A 19,828-nucleotide genomic window follows, 5' to 3' on the forward strand; every position below is an offset into this window, starting at 1 on the left:
CGATAACAAGATGCAGGGACAAGACCCTTTGTTATAGCAAAAGCCTGGAAATAATCCCAGTGGCTATCAGCAAGTGACTGGTTTAATAAACTAGAATACATCCACACAATTGAACACTATGTAGTTATAAAAAAAATTGAGAATTCATCTATGTAGCGCTTTGAAGTGATCTCTGGAATATGTTACATGAAAATGCCATGGTATAGAATACTAAATTTAGTGTGTGTTTCAGTCCACTTTTCTGTCTCTGTGACCAAAATACCTGACAACAGCAACACAGAAGAGGAAAGGTTTATCTGGGCTACAGTTTCAAAGGCACAGTCCAGAGTCAGCCGACTCTAAGGCAGCTGTGGCAGAGGACGGCAGCTCCCCTCATGGCAGCTGGAAAGCTCAAGAGCAGCAGGAAGCAACTAGGAACAGAGAGAGTCCCCAGGGCCACAGCCCCAGCCAGCCACATGCTCCAGCCACGCGCCATTTGCCTAAATTACCACCCATTAATCCACTCAAATTATTAATCCCTCCATGGATTTACCTTCTGTTGAGATTAAGTCCCTGAGTCTATTATTTTGCCTCTGGACATTTTTGCATTGCCAGTACATGAGCTTTTCCAGAGGAAATTTATATTCAAACTATAATAGTATGCTATGGGTATTATGTGGATAAGGGAGAACATACATATACATATATATGATACATATGGATATTATGTATATGTAAATATGTGGATATGTAGTGTGTATATGTATGTGTGTGAACTTATTGTAAGATGATAAAAGGGTCAGAGAAGAAGGAAGCAGGGATCAGAGTCAGACTTTGTAAATGTAGTTTGTTTTGTAGATTTGACATTGGAACCATGGAAATGTTTAACCAACATAACTCAAAATTAAGCTGAAATGAAAAAACAGCAATTTTTCCTGAAAATCAAGAGCAAAACGAAGCAAATGAACCTACCTATGTGGCAAGTTGGTAGTTCAACCACACAGCAAGAGATTATTTCAAGTGACTACATATAGTAATCTAACTGAACATCCTTATTAGGATACACCCTGGTATTACCTTTTTTGTTGTTGCTGTGACCAAAATATGTGACACAAACAACTTGCAGGAGGAGGGAAGGCTTATTTGGCTCCAGTTCCAGAGGTTCTGTCCATGGTCGGTGTGCTCCATGGCAGACACCGTGGTGGCAGGGCACGTGGCAGGAAAGCTACTCTAAGCTCCTGTCAGTGGGAAAGAGAAAGAGGGAGAGACCAGGGGAAAATACTTCCCTCAAGGCCACATCCCCAGCGACTTGCCTCCTCTAGCCATACCCTACCTGCATACAATGCAACCCAGCAAATGCATTCAAATTATTAATTCATCAGTGGATTTATTCACTGATGAGATTAGAGCACATAAGCAATTATTTCACCTCTGAACATTTTTTTTTTTTTGGTATTAGGAATTGAAGCCAGGGGAATTCTTCCACCAAGCAGGGTCTAGCTAAGTAGCTGAGGCTGGCCTCGAACCTGAGATCCTCCTGTTTTAGCCTCCCAAGCACTGGGATTACAAGCATGTGCCACCAAGCACAGCTCCCTCTGAATGTATTTTTGCATTGCCAATACATGAGCTTTTCTAATGGTATCCTATATACTAACCAAAACAAGAATAACTGCAAACATCTTAAAATATTTATATTAAATATGTTATTAGCTATATTATCATAAAGCAAATAAATACTTATAATGTTGGTAGGAATTAAGATTTTAATATATATACATTTTTAAAATATTAAATATTTGAATCTATAATATCAATGCAAACATATTGTCTCTTTCAAAAAGAAAAATCATTCCTAGCTCTGAAAAGGCATATGAAGAATAATCAAGCCAGTAGCAATAAGCATTCCAAGATCCCAGGCTGTAGTGTCTAAATGTCATAGCTGACATTAAAAGAAGTAGAACTCCTTAGAGAAACGGCTAATTCCACATCTAGCCCAGGAAAACTATGGGCCTAGAAAACCATCATACCAGAAAGAAAGCACGGATTATCAAATACTATTGGAATTCTGCAAAAGGAGCCAAGTCAAACTGAGAGGTTCCCATTATCCACAGATGGGATCATTTGGGTTCAAAGTAAGTGCAATGAATTAAAACTCATCAAATGTGCTGAACTCCAGGAATTCATCATAATACTTTAATACTCACTGGTCACCTTGGGTTCGAGGCCAGCTTCAGCTACTTAGTGAGGCCTCCTGCAACTTAGCTAGACCCTGCTAAGAGAAAGAATTCCCCTGGCTTCAATTCCTAATACCAAAAAAAAAAAAAAAAAAATGTTCACTAGGGGGAAAACTGAGCACCGATAATTAAAGGAAAAGAATTAGACACTTAGCCTTTACGGGTAAACCAAATTGGCAATGAAGAAAAGTTTTACCGGCGCACTGTAAGTATGCATCATAATATGATGTTCGGGGTGTAAAAACATACATGCACACAACACTGCTCCCTCCCTCTTCATGCACATGTTATTTTAATTGGTGTTGGTAGTTGAAAAGTTGTTCTTTATAAAAAAATTCTAATTGCTTCTCAGCTTTTTGTCTAATATCAAGTGTAGTATAAATGAATTCCAGCTAATGTTGAAGAAATGATAGAATATAATTTTGTGATTCTTAGTGAAATAAGTGATGTTGGCAATGATTATCGACAGCTGCTAAGACCATTCGGTAGAAAGTCGATGAGAAACTTTGTAATGATGAATGAGGCTAAACCAATCTTAGTATCACCTAACGTTAGTGATAACCTGATCCCTACAAGTTCTGGTGTGTCACAATGGAAGAGTAGACTATCCATGAAGTGTATTTGCCAAAAAAACTCAAACCTCAAACTCATTGAGCCTGTAGTTCTTTCTTACCAGTTTACAGGGAATATAGGGACATTTTTTCAATTCACTAAATTTTAGTTGACAAAATTATATATATTTATGATATATAACATATTTTACCATATGTCTATATTGAAGAGCGTCTAAATTAAGCTGATTAATATGTATATTACTTCGCAAACTTATTTTTTTCTGTGGTGAGGTAATTTAAAATCATTTAAATATTTCAAGTGTACAATACATTGTAATTAACCACAATCACCATGTCTACAGTTCACTTCCTGAGCTTTTTCCTCCTAACTGGATGTAGGAACATTTTAAACAACACCATAGGGGTGCAATACTCGACAAAAAAAAAAAGTCAGTTTCTTCAACAAATAAATTGAAGGAAAAGGGAAGGAATGGAAAAACTCTAAATTAAAAGAAACTTAAAGTATTAAATGCAACATATGAATGGTTTTTATATCCTGATTCAAACAAATAAACTATAGAAAAATACAAAACTATTGGAGAAATCTGGACACTTACTGAGTTTTTATTATATTAAAGAATTATTAATTTTAGGCATTTTATTAATTTTCAGGTATGATAATGGTATTACACTTATATATTATGTTGAAGTATATGGGTTTGTTGACATTCCACCATATAAAGCTACAGAAATAAAAGCCTCAAATGGTCTAATCTAACATTTAAAAAAAAAAAGCCCTTATCTCTGAGAGATTCATCCTGAAGTGTTTATGATAAAATTACTTGAGTTCTAGAATTTGCCTCAAAATTATCCAATTGGTGAAGGTGAATGGAGGTTGGGATAAAATAAGATTTTCCATGTGTTAATATTTGTTGAAGCTAGGTGATGGGTACACAGAAGTTCTTTATATATTCCTCTGACTTTATGGAGTACAAATATTTGAAATATGTGTGTGTAGCTTACAGTTTTAAACTTTTATATATGTTGAAATGCTGTGAAAATAAATGTTGTGGCTATGATTAAGGGTTTCCAGAATTGCACTGAACAGCTGCAAACAGATGGTGTCTACTGCTCAGTTAAAACTATCATCTCCTGTGTGTGTATACATGTGCACACACACACGTAAATCACCTTCTCATATAACTTGTTACTTTTTCCACTAACTTTTTGCATTTATGGTTATGGGACGTAGAGGTCCCAAGTGTAGTCAGTGTTTGAATTTTGAATTTATGTGCAAAAGAAAAAGAAAAGAAAAAGGGTCTAAGGAGCATGGGAACACTCTCTCTGGGTCCCTTTGTTCACATTTTTAACAGGTTCTATTTAAATGATGGATTTTGTAGGAAGTTCACTGGGTGTTTTATAAAGCCTTATATAATTCTGGCAGCCCCCCTCCCTACCTCTGCAAAGGAACACCTGATTCAGAAAAGCAAACATTGTAACAGAACCCCATTCATCCGCTGCCCAGACTCAGAACCAACCAGACGTGCAGTAACTTTATAAAAACCCTCAACCCTGGTCTTACAGGCTGTGGATAGAACTGAGAGTCAAACTTTATAAAAACCCTCAACCCTGGTCTTACAGACTGCGGATAGAACTGAGAGTCAAAGAGAGGCGAATGGTGCTCAGACAGACACCACGGAGATGGCTATTCTCCACACCCCCTCAAAGCAGCATCCCACACCCTAGAGGGTTACCTGAATCAAAGTCACCGGGGCAAACAACTGGGGACATAGAAGCTGCTCTAGAAAGTCTGACCTGTACTAAAGTGACAGAAGGGAGCCCAAGGCAGGGATTGTTCCTCTGAGAACCAGGAGGGAGATGAAATCAATCTTCAGGCTCTTCTTACCTCCTGCTGGGTGATGCCCATGATGGTCTTTCCCAAACCAAGAGCATGATTGGCATAATAACATGCAAACGAGTACCACACTTAATGACCTAAGGTCATCAGAGATACTTTAATAATTTTAAAAAACTGCCCTCAAGGTGAGAAATAAGCCTACCTCGTCTTTTTCATCCTTGTTCATTCTGTAAGATTTGAGTAAACTAGAGATGTGCCGAGCTATTTAGAGGTATGTTTGAGGGTTGGGACTAGTAAGTGCAAACCCCATGCTCCTTCCTTAAGATTTAGTGACAGTGACTTTTAAATCTAGCTGTGCCCCAGAATCACCTGGGATGAGAGAAGACATTGGAATGCACACACGCACGTTCATGTATATATTGTCTTTGGCTGCTTTGCCACCAAAAACAGCAAAGTCGAGTAGTAAAAAAGAAATTGACCTCTGGCTGCAAAAGAAATCATGTGGCCCACAAAGCCTAAGATGTTTTTCATCTGACCCTTACAGAAAAAGGTTGCCAACCTGGATCCAGGGCCTATGGTCTCTGAGTGGTCCATGGGCCAGCTGTATGAACATCACTCAGGAGCCTGTTAGAATTGCATGATTTCAGATGGCTCTCAGACCTGTGAAACTTGTCCCTCGATTGGCCTGGAGAACTTGTTAAACATTCAGGCTTTCTGGTCCTACCATACCAAATCAGAAGCCCAAGGTGGGACCTTCGTGTTAGGTTCCCCTGGTAACATCTCAATATGAAGAAGCTAGGGAAGCCGGAAGGTAAATACCATGAAGGTGATCCCTGCCTGTAGAGGGCGCTGTGGTGTTTCACCAGGTCTCTCCACAAGCTGCATTTCCAGACCCTCTATCTGCAGGCCCGCAGCAGACTGCCTCTCTAGGAATTGCTCTCTGTGGAAGAAAGTGGTCCCATCCAGGATTCTCTTCTCTTACTGGGAGCTGCCTGCATCCAGTGCCTGGTGGGTACAGGGTAAAATGGCCTGACCTTCTCATCTTAGGCACTGGAGAGCCATGGCAGCTCCAGAGCTCCCCAAAGAATCAACTAAGGACCTTATTTCAACAGCCACTCAGCATCTTTCTCTGCCCCAGCCATGTTCCTCTCCCCTCAACAGGTGGTATTTCCTAGTGCTCTCCCCAGTAAGAGCCCATCACAGATTCTGTTAACCAGCTCTAAGAATAGATAGTATGGTAGTAGAGATAGGTCAGCTATAAGTGAGAAGATTCAAAATAGAATAAGTACGCCGGGCGTGGTGGCGCACACTTGTAATCCCCGTGCTTGGGAGGCGGATAAAGGAGGATCTCACATGTTCAAAGCCAGCCTCTCTGGATTAAGAGACCCTGTTTCCAAATAAAAATATGAAATAGGTCTGGGAGTGCAGCCCGAAGGTAGAAGGGTTTTCAGGAACCCCAGTACCACCAAAAAAAAAAAAAAAATAGAATAAGTACCCTAAAAGGCATGTGCCAGAAAAGAACACAAGGGTAAGCTGGAAGGGTAGGACCAGGGGGCATTTGGGCAGAGGCAGGAGAATAAAGTGTTTCAGTCAAAGGGCAACCCCAGCCAGGCTGAGTGGGGAGGATTTGCAGAGAGCAGTAGAAGAGGAGGCTGAAGAGGAAGCCTTGAATGGCAGGTTCAGACACCCACATTCACATTTAGAAGGCAATGGGAAATCACAGAATAGCACAGCAGTGATCCTAGCTTTCCTCTGGGAATATTCACCGGGTAACGGTGTGAAAAGGATTGGAGTGGAAGTAATTGGGGGTAGGAAGAAATAGTTTAAAAGCTATTGCAAGCCAGGTGTGGTGGCCCACGCCTGTAATCCCAGACAGGAGGATCACAGGTTCACAGCCAGCCTCGGTAATTTAGGCTCCCACAACTTAGGGAGACCCTGTATTAAAATAAAGAGTATAAAATAGGGCTGGGGCTGGGGATGCAGCTTGGAGTAGAATGCCCCTGGGTTCAATCCTCAGTACGACACACACACACACACACACACACACACACAAAAAAAAAACTATTTCAAGTGTCTAGGTGAACACATTTAGGAGCATGGCTAGCGATGGGCCAAGGAGCCGGCAGAGGGAACAGCTTGAAGGTCAGAATAAGACAGACCACACAAATGCACAACTTGTTGTCAACTCTGACAAGTCATCCCCACTCTGACTCCCTTTTGTAGGATGGAGACATCAGAGATGGGTAGCAAATATGCCATGCCTGGTACCTGCTGACCACCTGTTAGTGGAAGCCATACGCTCATTTGTGTGTGTGTGCACACATCACGGATCAGCCCAGCGATCCAGTCTGAGCCTGGCTGCTACAGAGACTGTCCAGACAATCCTTAGAAAATGGTTCTAGAAAATCATAGTTCCATAAGGCCTTAGTTTCAAACGTACTCGTTGCTTATTGAGGCGTTTAAACCTAGATCCTTTTGGAATGGTGCACAGGCATTTGCAGCTTTGTGGCGGCCAATACTATGCCCTGTTGTTATGGTGACTGGTTTCCCAAACAGCCTTATTGTTTCCTACAAGTCCCTTTAATTTACTCATGTGCTGAAGTCCACAAGCCCTGCAGACAAGAGTGGATGCTGTCCTGTTCCACAGGACGCACTCTCAACTCAGTACATTTGCCAGTTAGCTGTCTACAGCTTCTACAGCACCAGCCTAAGCAACACCCTGACTGCACAGGGAGCCTCCACAAATGTCCCCACTGACTAGAAATTGGTGCCATGGACTGTCCTCTGCCTGGCTTCAACCCTGCAGGAAAATGAAGTAAAAAGTGAAGGAATGCTCACCAACCATCTCATGCACAGAACATTTGACGGTTTAAGTTTGAAGCATAATTTAAAAAACTAGCACGTGTAGCTTTTTCAGCAAATGCTCACCTCATGTATTCATTTGACTTGTGAAAATATCAAAAATACATTATTATTGCAAAGTCTTAATGTTAACAAGTATGTTGCCTTAATTTCTGGCAGACCTTTTCTCTCTTCTTACCTGCCTATTTTCTTTCCTTCTTCCCACTTGCTTCTCCTCCCTGACCTCAGCCTGGGGATAAAAGATGCAGCCTGGTGCTGGAAACCTACCCAAATTCTCCCCCTTTGCCAAAGGACCCTGATCGTTTTAGGATGGCTTGCACTCAGCTGTAAGTCTTGACTTTCTAGACTTCTATGCAGCCAGTACCATGGCATACCGATCTGGACCAAGCCAGTGAGACCCAAGCAAGATGCATTGGGTTCTGGGGAAGCTATTATTTTACAGATAAGAAACAGACTCAAGTAAAATATTTCTTTCTGCCTCCCCCCTGCCCTCTTCCTATTTAAAACAAAATGGGATAGCATCTTGCAGCCATGAGGATGAAGTCCTCATGCATAGGGTGCTAGAGCAACAAACTCAGAAAAGCCCAGGTCCTTGACAGCATCCTTGAGTGGGTGCAACTACCCACCTCCAGACTCCTGGTGCAAACCCTGTACTTGCTAAACTTGCCTTCTGTACTTGCAGACAAACACAAGCTCCAACTGGTACAAAAGATGAGAAGGGTTCCCTTTCTTCATAAATACCCACTCCATGCTGGGCATTGTGCTAGGCACTTGGCTCCAACAACGAGTGAGTGACTTGGGCCCTTCCCCTCATGTGAAGGAGTCAAGAAATAAACAATAAAGCACAAGCCAAAGAGTGACTGTGGTGTTAGGAAGAAAATAACCAGCCACAGAGGAAGGCTGGTGTTTCTGGGGAGGCGATATCTGTACTGGGAGCTAAAGGGAGAGGTGGAGTTAATGATGTGAAGGGGTGGGGCATGCAGGAGGAAGTGCATTTCAGCAATTGCCAAGGTCTGGTAACTGGAAAGGGTTTAGTGTGTTCAAAGAGCAGCGAAGACTCCAGTGTGGCTGGACCACTAAATGGGAGAGAGAATAGGATGAATCGGACTGGAGAAGTGTCAGGAAATGAGTCAGGCCCCTGGAGAACAAGGAAAGGGAATGGGATTTTGCTTTACATATAGAAGAAAGGGACGCCATTAGAAGCTATTACGTAAGAGAATGACAAGGCTTGATAAATGCGTTTAAAAGACTGTTCTCCCTATGACACGAAGGATGAATTGTCCAGGGCAAGCATGAGAGCAGGCTGTTGCAGAGGTCCAAGTGGGAGTCAGCGGTGCCAGGGCTCAGGGAGGCCAACAGGACCAGAGAAGCCCTTCATCCAAATGAAGCTGCCAGTGGGGTCCTGGCATATGGTTACAATAGGAAACAGTATTATCTGTGGCTTGAAATCTGTTCCCTTCACTTGGGTTGGAGGAAAGGATGGCTAAAGATATTCTTTAAACTCCGAGGTATTGAGAAGGATGTATAGTGGGCGACTAGGAGGAAAACAGGAGAATTCATAGCAAGTCTTTGAGTTATCCTACTATTCAGAGGGAGAGAATGGGGTAGTGTTGGGGGCTGTGGCCTGGGGACTGTCGCAGTGGATTAAGAAGGGATTGGTAGAATTGTCAAAGGTGGTGAGACCCGGAGGTTCCAGGGCATGGATTGCTATGAGATGCAGCCACTATCACTGGAGACCCTCTAGAGCAGTCCCAGGAAGCTCAGAAACTGAGGTGGAGGAGCAGAGGGGGAGGGTGACCCAAGGCTTGTGATTAGCATGAGAGGCCCATTTCACTCGAAGGGGCAAGGAGATCCTATAGCTAGAACGGTCAGCACCGAGACCCTGGTCTCATTGGTGAATGAACTAACTAAATTCAGTGACTCCCATCCCACACGTGGAAAGTGAAACCCAGGACAGCTAAGAGACCTACCTGTCCAAGGTTACCCAGCTGATAGCTGTCTGATGTTAGATTCCTTAACCACAAATCCAGCCTGTCTCCAAGCAAAGCAGCAAGGAAGGTGTTAGATGAAGACAGCAGGGAGAGGTCCAGAGACCTCAGGCCATGATGCACAAGAAGCAACTGACTCTTTAGTGAGGGTCGAAGTGTGGGAAGCTTAAAGAGAACAGATCTGGCTGCATCAGAGCACAGGACAGTGGCTTGGAGAAAGTCAAGAGGCTCTGGGTGGAACTTTCCGGTCAGAGGGCGGCTGGCCAACAGCCACTGACTCGGCTTTGCCTAACTGCCCACTAAAATGTCTGCAAAGATGGATAGAAAACCAGATTTACAATGTCCTCACCAATGAAGGCAACCTAATCCAAGAATCTGGGAGAATTTTGTACCACTTGGAAAACAGATGGGCTAGATTAAGAACAACCCACTTGGGCTTCTAGTGTTACGTCCTTACATAAAAGCCACAGGATGGGATGCAGCAGGCACTCTATGCCTAGTGTTGGTCACAGGGCTGGGAGTGAATGGAATGGTCCCAGCAAGAACACGGGGCAGCCAACCTGCCTGACTTCACAGGCATTTGAGACTCAGACAGGGAGCAGACCTCCCCCCAATCACACGTACCCACACACAGACCTTGCTTCCACATCCATAGAGATGATACATCCCAGAAGACAGCAGGGTGGAATATAAACAGCATGCTCAGCTTGATCCGACTGTAGGAGGAAGAGGGGATGTAGGAGGAATTTCATACACACAGTATGCATTTATCACAATATGTATTTACCTTGTCTGCAACTGGCTGATGGTGCGTGGAGCCTTTCTATATCTGGCCCATGACCTCGAGCTACTCTCAGCTCAGAGAAGCTGAGTCCAACCACATTTGCTCAGTATTGAAAGAACAAAGGAAGCAAAGTCCCTCCACTTATCCAGGGCCTTTTCTCCCTTGCTTTACCTCCATTCAAACCAGGCTTTGGCTCCCACTGCCACCAAATATTTTTTTCTAAACACAAGGAGAAACAATGCTTTTTCTTGGTCTTTGAGCTTCCAAGCCATTTGAGAGGGATTTTTTTTTTCTCCCCAAGCACCCTGAGCTTTAAATATCACTCCCAACATCATATGTAAAAAGCAAGTCTACGCCCAGGCTAAGGACCTGAAGAAGAAAGTCTAAATACAGTATTTTTCCTCCATGCTTTTCTAGACTTTCTACATTTTTATAAGGAGCATGTATTGCATTTGAAACCAGAAGAATATATTATTCTGCCCATCTCTAATGGGCCTACCAGGTGATCAGGGTCCGGGTGATTTTTAGAGCACCCAGAGACAGGCACAGGGCACCAGACACAGGGAGATGTAAGTGCCACAGAGCTTCAGACTCCTGTACTCAGCCCTGGTTATGTGGGTAGGAGTTCCCACACCAAACGTTTGGTATTATCCAAAGAACCCAAGACAAGTGTGTAAAGGATTGTACTTAATCCATGCTTAGTGGTTAGAGTACAATGGACCTGGCCCTGGATTTAAAAGCAAGAGATCTGAATTCCCATCCAGAATTTTCAACTTCCTAGCTAACGACCTTGCTTTCTCTTATATCACTGACACTGAGGGTTTTTTTTTTTCATCCAAGAAATAAATGGTAATAATACTTTATGGGATCTTTTTGGAGAATGTGAACTATAATGTCCAAAAGAAAAATTCTCACATGTAGTAGATGCTCAGCAGATGCTATTGAATCTAAATGGAAGGAAATGGGCCCAGTGTCAGAAGGACATGTGAGAAAGTAACGGTGGAATCCTTTTATTATTTCCAAATGTCCACAGCATTTACATTAGTTTGCTAGGGCCGTTGTAACAAAGTACCACAAACTGCGTAGCTTAAGCATCAGAAATCTTTGGTCTTAGTTCTGGAGGCTAGAGGTCCAGTCAAGGTGTTGGCAGGCCGGGTTCTTCCTGAGGGCTGAGAGGGAATCTGCCCCATGCTCTCTACTGCCTTCTGGTGGTCAGTTGCAACCTTTGCTGTTCCTTGGCTTGCAGAATTACCACCCACATCTATCTCCATCTTTACATGAAGTTCTCTCTGTGCATTTATCTCTCCATATCCCCCTTTTTATAAAACCCTAATGACCTCATTTTAACTCAATTGCCTCCGTGAAGATTCTAGCCCCAAATAAGGTCACATTCTCATGTACTGGGGGTTAGGACTTCAATATATGAATTTGGCGTTGGGGATGGGGATAACTGACTTAGTCCACAACTTCTAAAAGAGTTTAATCTCACTGGGATGGAGGTAGCTGGGTGTGGGGCAGAGGGGGGTGACAGCATGGGAGGAAGTGAGCTAGAAGGGGCTAGATGACAATTTGGGTTAAGGGTACAGGGCAGACCCATGGAGTCTGAGCTACAGATGGGAGCAAGGTGGCACTCAGACTGGCCAGAGAGGCTCTGCAGGAGTCCTGGCAGGGATAGGATTTTCTGCAGAAGCCAAATGGTCTGCTGAACGTAGCTGGAGGCCATAGTCCAGGCATGGAGAGGCTCCAGGGACCACCAGCCAAGAACAACAGGTTCAAACACCCAACTTCAACAAGCCGAATGGCCTTTATCAGCAGAAAGGTATTGTGGGTCACAGGTGCACAGACCCTAGAGTAAATGAGGGGGTCCAGGCCTGAGGGATTGCTGAGTGCAGGTCAGGCCAGGAAAAGACACCTTTGGTGTCTGAGAAGACTATCTTATTCCCACTAGGACCTAAGCAACCAAGAGATGATTCTGAAATACACTTAGAATGTTATTATACCTAGACATAGGGTCACCTTAAGTTCATACCTGGTTAGAATCAGAATCACTTTATTGTCCAACAAAGACAAAGTTCAGTAGATAGATGTCTAAGAAAAATTTGTCGAAGATGAGACCCAGGAAAGAGGTTACATGAAAGACAGACTAACTTCTGTGCAAATGAAGTTTGCACAGAGCGTATTGGTCCATTCATTCATTTTCAGTCTTTCAACAAATGTGTGTTAGCGCAAGGCATGCAAACATCAGTAACACAGTCCCCAACCTAGATGAGCTCACTCCCCAGCCAGACAGGCAGAGCAGAAACAAGCCCAGCCCCAGCAATGCAGCATGGTCAGTACTGGCCCTGGTCACAGAGCAGAGCAGGATGCTCTGCCAGGTCTGTGAAGGCCAAGACAAGGGCCATGGGATCGCAAGCCTTCCTAAACCTTTGTAAACTGCTCTGCTTTATTACCGCCTATTTCTCATAGTGATTTTTGCAAGACAATCTTGATAACCAAAAGGCTTGTGATTAGCAAAAGGGACACGAGGAGGGTGAGGTTGTTTTCTTTCTATGTAATCAGACACAAGACTGCAAAAGGATTAGCAGGTAGAACTGATAAGGAAAGATGGCAGCAGCTCTGAGGTCTACAGGAAGACAGGAAGAAATATATAATGTCTTTCGAAGATGTATTCATTAAGAGCACTCACTTGAGGTCTTCCTATAGACAGGCACAGAGATATGATGGTATATAGAAAGACCCCTCCTGTAACCTAATAGAGACCTGGTAGTAATGCTTAAAGGTGGCAGACATTAGTCAATTATTTTAAACTATAACCACAAGTGTAGCAGTTATACAGAGGAGCTGGGTGGGGGTCTCCCCAGGTCTTCTTATTCTCAGGATAGGACTCAGGACAGCAGGCTGCCCTCCTCAACCTCCCAGCTGGAAGGGGCTCCCGGAACAGCACTGCTTCCTTGGCTGGGCTCCTGCAGAGGTCTCTACACCCACTGATGCCTCCCCAGGCAAAGTGAACTGCTTGGCCCCCGGATACTCTTCCTTCATGTTTTTCCAGGATGGACCCTGCTGTCCTGAAGTGTGTCTATTCTCGTGTCTGTCTCCCCTCTATTAACTTTCGGTGTGTGGTAATAGGGATTGAACTCAAGTCAAGAAACGTATCTTACCCATCTTTGTGCCAAATGTCTATTGAAGGAACAAAAGAGCAAATAATTGTCTATCTTCTTCAGTTTGTCAACACGGGGAAAAAAAGACCTCGGATATTCTCTTCATAGTTCTATCGAAATGAACAAGGCCAGAAAATTTAAACCTTAAATGGTAACCAACAAGATTAATCTTAACAGAAGCAAATGCACAAATCCCAAATAGGGTTACTGAAACCCATAAGACTAAAGCAGGATGTACAGGGAAATACTAACCAAGGAGGCAGTAGAGAGAAGTGTGAGCTTTGGAATCAGAGCTGGATTCCAGTCCTGGGCTGGAAAAGTCACTCACATATTCCAAGCTTCATTCCTTGGCTGGCAAAAAAAAAAAAAAAAAAAAAAAGATGGTAATAGTTCCTACCCCATCTTGGCTGAAATCATAAATGAGATTATTTATATTCAGTGCCTGGAAATTATTGTTAGCTAATGATAAGATTTAGCACTCATTACTTTATTCAACTGTCTTTCCATTTATTTAGGCAAAGCATTTTGCTGTGAATCTCTATTCTTCAAACTCGTATATGCTTAAGGAATTATTATAGCCATTAAAACCATAAAGAATTATTTTAGAAAAAATTTGAAATGGTTTATTCTCTAGGGAAAATACCTTAGAGAAGCTATTTGCAATTTTTTGAAAAGGGACCTGCAATTAAATTGAGATCAAGCTAAGAAGTAAGGTATAGAATGGCTGAGCTAGGCTGAGTCACGGCAACCTCAGAGTCCCTTTCTCCCTGAAGATCCCCATCTGACATCAGAAGTAAAAATCCATCCAGCAAACTGATTTGATGAGGATTAAATCATGTCAGACCAGTTGAATTTCCTTCTTTGACAGAGAAACTGCCTTTGTTGACATGAGGATGCAATGTCTATCAGACCCTGGCTTCAGCTAAGTTTTAAATTCCACCCTACATAATAGTCTGATCTAAAAATCGAATTGAATTCTTCTGGCTAGTAGAGATGCTCTCCAAAAACGAGGGTCAAAGGCTCAGCAGCACTTTTTGAGAAAAGAGGATGGGCACAAAATCCTTTCCTTTGTGGAACTGGCAGGAAAAAAATGCCCCCAGTAAGATGCAGAATTCATTCAACAAATATTTACTGGACACCTGTAATGTGAGACAGTCTCAATGGGAAACTGGAGTACAATTTATTTTTTATTTGTTTTTGCGGGTCTGGGTATGAAACCCAGGGGCATTTGACTTCCGAGCTACACCCCCTGCCCTGCTTTTTATTCTTTATTTTGAAACAGGGTCTCACTAAGTTGCGGAGGGCCTCACTCAGTAGCTGAGGCTGTCTACGAACTGTGATCCTCCTGTCTCAGCCTCCCAAATGCTGGGATTACAAGCGTGCGCCACCACGCCCGGCTTGGAGTACAATTTAAAAGCAGGTAATCCTAGCTGGGTGTGGTGGTGCACGCTTGTAATCCCTGCGCTTGGGAGGCAGAGACAGGAGGATCGGGCAGGTTCGAAGCCAGCCATGTGCGCTGGCTTAGGAGACCCTGTTTCCAAATAAAAATGTAAAAATAGGTCTGGGAGTGTAGCCCAGAGGTAGAAGGGTTTCCAGGAACCTCAGTACCACCAAAAAAAAAAAAAAAAAACAGGTAATCCTAAATGTTTTTTTCCCTCCAGTAATCATGGCTGTGGAGTTGGTACCTGGAGACCCACGGAGGAAATGAAATCTGTGGACTAGGCCAGACATTTCAATGCAGTGGGATAAAGTTGAGGGAGAAGGCTTTTTCTTGAAATAGAAGCTGTGGGATCAGAAAGGCGCTAGGAGGAAGTGAGGTTCGACCCACTGGAGTGCGGACGCTCAGCAGCAGGGAATACACAGAAGGGAAGGAGGGCAGGAGCAAGGCAGAGCTGCTGGGGATGCAGGCTGGCTCGGACAGGTGCCTGCTCACTCAGAAAAACTTCATGAAGCCCCTACCTGGTGTCACGCATGCGCTAAGCACAGAAGATGCGCGGAGCGAGGTCCACTCCCTGCCCTCAGAGGTCCTGAGGTGAGGGTGGCCAGGAGAAAGGTGGTTCAGTTTGGCAGTAAAGGATAGTGACCAGGGGCCCAGAAAGAAAGGATTCTTGAGGACTGAGGGAACTTGGAGTAAGTAAGAGCTTTCAAGTAGTCCAGGGAGTAACCGGGCTGAGACAATTCACCTTGAGTAGAAGCCTCAAAACAAGGCAAGCCTGTTTGCCTTGAGTAGAAGCCTCCAGAGACCCTCTCCATCTCTCAGATCCACTACAAAGCCATTTGGGTTGAGTCTGCACTCTGGACTCTCCTGTATCCAACTCTTCCATTTTCCCCCCTCCATCAGAAGGGATTGCTATAAACAGAGAAAAGTGGGCATTCTGGACATCTTGGGCCATTAGGTGTCCCACCAGCAGCCTGGGGTTGAATTCATGGGTAAAGCACTGGCAGGAGGGTGGGTGAGGTAGAGGAAGCCAGGAGGAAGAAGAATAAAGGATCCTGGCTAGTCTCCCGGGGTGGCAGAAACCCAGGCAATCTGTAGCTTCCTCAAATGACCCGCTCTCACTAAAGATGACCCGTTTTCAGCTGAAGAGCCACAGAAGCGAGCCATTCTCCCAGAGGCCCCAGAGAATACCAATGTGCTCCAAAGCCAGCTTTGGCTCAGTCTCCATCTTCAGAAATGTCCCCCTCCTCCAAGGCTGATGGAAATTTCTAGGGAACAGAAATGTCCTGTCAATTTTAGGGTGCTATTAGTGGGACTGAAGCTGAGCCCCTCCTAGGAGCAATGTAGATCTTCAGGACCAGGTAAGGCTGCCCCAGGTTTGGCAGAGTTTCATAAATGAGTTCTTCCACCTGTTGCAGGGAACAAATCTCAGGTGACATCGTAGTAAATGAATAAAGTTTTGAGAATATATGTACAATTTAGCCAGCTCAGAACAATTCTCTCTCTCTCTCTCTCTCTCTCTCTCTCTCTCTCTCTCTCTCTCTCACACACACACACACACACACACACACACACACACACATCATATATTCCTAGTCACCAAGGCAACCATTCCCTGAAGCTGTACTTTGTTCTTTTTTTGTTTTTGCTTTTTCTTTTCATCCTTATTTCCTCACTGTGTAGCCCTGGCCTTGGACTCTCTGCAGAGAAAGTCCTTGGGAAACACGGTTACTTTTTTCTTCTTCTTCTTTTTTTTTTTTCTTTTTCTTTTTTGTGGTACTAGGAATGGAACCCAAGGGCATTCTACCTCCAAGCTACACCTCCAGCCCTGTTTTTTTTTTTTTATTCTTTATTTTGAAACAGGGTCTCACTAAATTGTGGAGGGCCTCACTAAGTAGTAGCTGAGGCTGGCTGCGAACTGGGATTCTCCTGTCTCAGCTTCCCAGATGCTGGAATTATAAGCATGCACCACCAAGCCCGGCACATGGTTACTTTTAACATTTACAAGTATCTTTAAAGGCTCCTGTCTTGCCCTCATCCTGACAGTGAATTCCACCAACACATCACTTGGTAACTTACTGAAAGCATTGCAACACAAAATAACCATTTTGATTGCCACTGTGAGTCAGAAATTTTATTTTATTTTATTTTATTTTTTAGGTACTGGGAATGAAACCCAGGGGCATTCAATTTCTGAGCTACACCCCCAGCCCTATTTTTTATTCTTTATTTTGAAACAGGGTCTCACTGAATTGCAAAGGTCCTCACTAAGTAGCTAAGGCTGGCCTTGAACTATAATCCTCCTGTCTCAGCTTCCCAAATACTGGGATTACAAGCATGTGCCGCCACACCCGACTGAGTCAGAAATTTTAAAGAAAAATTCACAGTTCTCAGGAAAAAAAAAAAAAAAAAGGAGCCAGGCCAGGTATGTGCCTGTAGTCCTAGCTACTAGGGAGGCTGAGGCAGGAGGATCACTTGGTCCCAGGAGTTTGAGGCCCACCCAAACAACATAGCAAGTAATATAAATTACTTTAAAAAAAAGAAGATAGTTTTATTCTCAGGATTAAAGTGATATCTCTTACTTAAGCAGCATGATTTGGGGTTATTAATCTTTTTGTTGTGGTGGTGGTGGTACCAGGGATTGAACCCAGAGGCATTCCACCTCTCCGCTACACCCCCAGCCTTATTTTCTAGTCTTTATTTTGAAACAGGGTCTCATTAAGTTGCAGAGGGCCTCACTAAGTAGGTGAGGATGTCCACAAACCTGTGATCCTCCTGTCTCAGCCTCCCAAGTACTGGGATTGCAAACATGTGCCACCATGCCTGCTCTTTTAAAAGTAGTTCATAGCTGGGTGTAGTGGCTCATGCTTGTAATCCCAGTACTTGGGAGGCTGAGACATGAGGTTCAAAGCCAGCCTCAGCTACTTAGGCTCTCAGCAACTCAGTGAGACCCTGTTTCCAAATAAACTGTAAAATATGTTTGGGAGTATAGCTCAGAGATAGAAAGACCCTGGGTTCTATTCCCAGTACCATAAAAAAGTTCACATATAATATGTATTATGTTCTAAGTTTACCTTACTATTTATTCATTTATTATTTATTCGTGTACTAGGGGGTGGAACCCAGGGGCTTTCTACCTCTGGGCTATACTCCCAGACCTATTTTATATTTTATTTGGAAACAGGGTCTCACTAAGTTGCTGAGAGCTTAAGTAGCTGAGGCTGGCTTTGAACCTGTGCAACCCTCCTGTCTCAGCCTCCCAAGTGCTGGGATTATAAGCGTGTGCCACCACGCCCAGCACTTCTCATTTTTAGATTTCATCAGTCAAAAATGGCAACCAAAGGGGTCAAGAAAGAGTTAAAACTTAAAATCCAAATACTGATCCAGTTTTTGACATCAGTGTAGTAAACAGTGAAGGTTTTTTTCCCCTTCCTTTTGGTGTCACTAGCACGTTTATGATTAAAGGTCAGTTGACAGCAAGAGTTTTTATCTCTAGACTATAATTATTAGTGTCTGTTTTCTTGTGTACATGTGTTTCTAGCACTCTATACCCCAATACGATGTATAATTTAGTGCACCAAATAATTTTTTTTAATCTTGTGACTAGACCTGAAAGTTCTTTGCATGTCCTTCTAGCAGTTTTATTGTTTGTTTTTGTTCTTGTTTTGAGGTACTGGAGATTAAACCCAGGGATATTCTACCTCCGAGCTACACCCCCAGACTTTGTTTTATTTTGAAACAAAGTCTAAGTTGCTGAGGGCCTCACTAAGTACATGACGCTGGCCAAGAACCTGGGATCCTCCTGTCTCCGCCTCCCGAGTACTAGGATTGCAAGTGTGCACACCACACCCAACCTTCTGTCAGATTTCTGAGGACTAGGGGATGACCTGGGTAGGAGTTTATAGTCAAACTTCCTGATGCCCTGCCCTGCCTCATAAAAAAGACACCTTGAATAGAGAGGAAAGTTCTTTACTATGAAAGAACTGCTTGAAAGTAAGTTAAAAAGCAGAAGTAGTGTTGAGATTGCTGTGCATTCATTTCGCCCTGAACTAGGATTCTGGGTTTGGAAGCCCACCAGGACGCTTATCCCCGACAGGGAGAAGAAAAAGGGAAAAAGGAGGCTCCACCCAGGCCATAAATAAGGGCCAGAAGGGCCAGGCGGGGAGTGGGTGAAGTCATCCGTGGCTGGGTACCCACGCAGGTGGCCAGTGAGAACGCGATCAAAGCAGGGCGAAGGCGAACCTGGCCAGGGGGAGCGCGGGGTGCTCGGTGAGATGGGTGTACAGGTGACGTGGGCCGTCCTCCTACCCATCCATCCCCCGGCCATTGCGCATGCACTGGCCGAGGCAGGGAAGTATGGGGTTGCTTGAAAGCTCAGGGAATTCGCTAAATCCTCTGGATCCGGCTCCCTGGCTACTCCCCACCCCTGGGCTTGAGTCGGGGCCACTCGGAGCAGCCGGAGCAGCCGCAGGTTTCGTCTATCTCCGTCCCGCTCCCTGTTCAACAACCCCCATCAAATTCAAGGTCCGGCCAGGGCTGCTCCCTGGGTGCCTGGGTCTGCAGCGCCCTCACTCACCCGCGTGCAGGCCGCCCACCTCGGGGCCGCTGTCCGGGCCGGCGGCGCTGGGCTGCGCGTCCGAGTCGGTGTAGGTGAGCCAGGTGGACTCAGTCTCCCGGGTCCAGCTCTCGTAGTAGCGGGGCTCGATGGCATCAGCCCGGCTCCCGCCGCAGCCCATCCTCCTGCACCCGGGGCGCCGGCCGCCGCTCCGCTACTGCTGGTGCTGCGCTCAGCCCGGGCGCCAGAGCCCCGGGCCCGGAGGAGGCAGCCGCGGAGACATCGGCATCCTGTCCCCAGCCCGCCTGCACCGCAGCCTGCAGAGCCGAGGCAGCGCCCGCCGCCCCTCCTCTCCGCTTCCGAGGCCCTCCCCACGTCCCCTCGCCTCTCCCTCACCCCGCCCCAGGGCCCCCTCAAA

At 44.6% G+C, this 19,828-nt stretch overlaps 1 protein-coding gene across 1 annotated transcript in view; it reads right to left on the reverse strand.

Annotated features, from left to right (window-relative positions):
• Positions 1–19,591, reverse strand: part of BAALC (BAALC binder of MAP3K1 and KLF4) — a gene marked incomplete at both ends in the record, with an annotated part of 69,372 nt that extends 49,781 nt beyond the window's left edge. Inside the window, one exon of the mRNA XM_080693854.1 lies at positions 19,432–19,591. Coding sequence (XP_080549980.1) covers positions 19,432–19,591 — 160 coding nt within the window. The remainder of the gene's footprint in view (positions 1–19,431) is intronic.
• Between the last annotated feature and the right edge of the window lie 237 nt (positions 19,592–19,828).

Source organism: Muscardinus avellanarius (assembly GCF_963383645.1).
Source record: "Muscardinus avellanarius genome assembly, chromosome: 4".
Lineage (NCBI taxonomy): Eukaryota > Metazoa > Chordata > Mammalia > Rodentia > Gliridae > Muscardinus > Muscardinus avellanarius.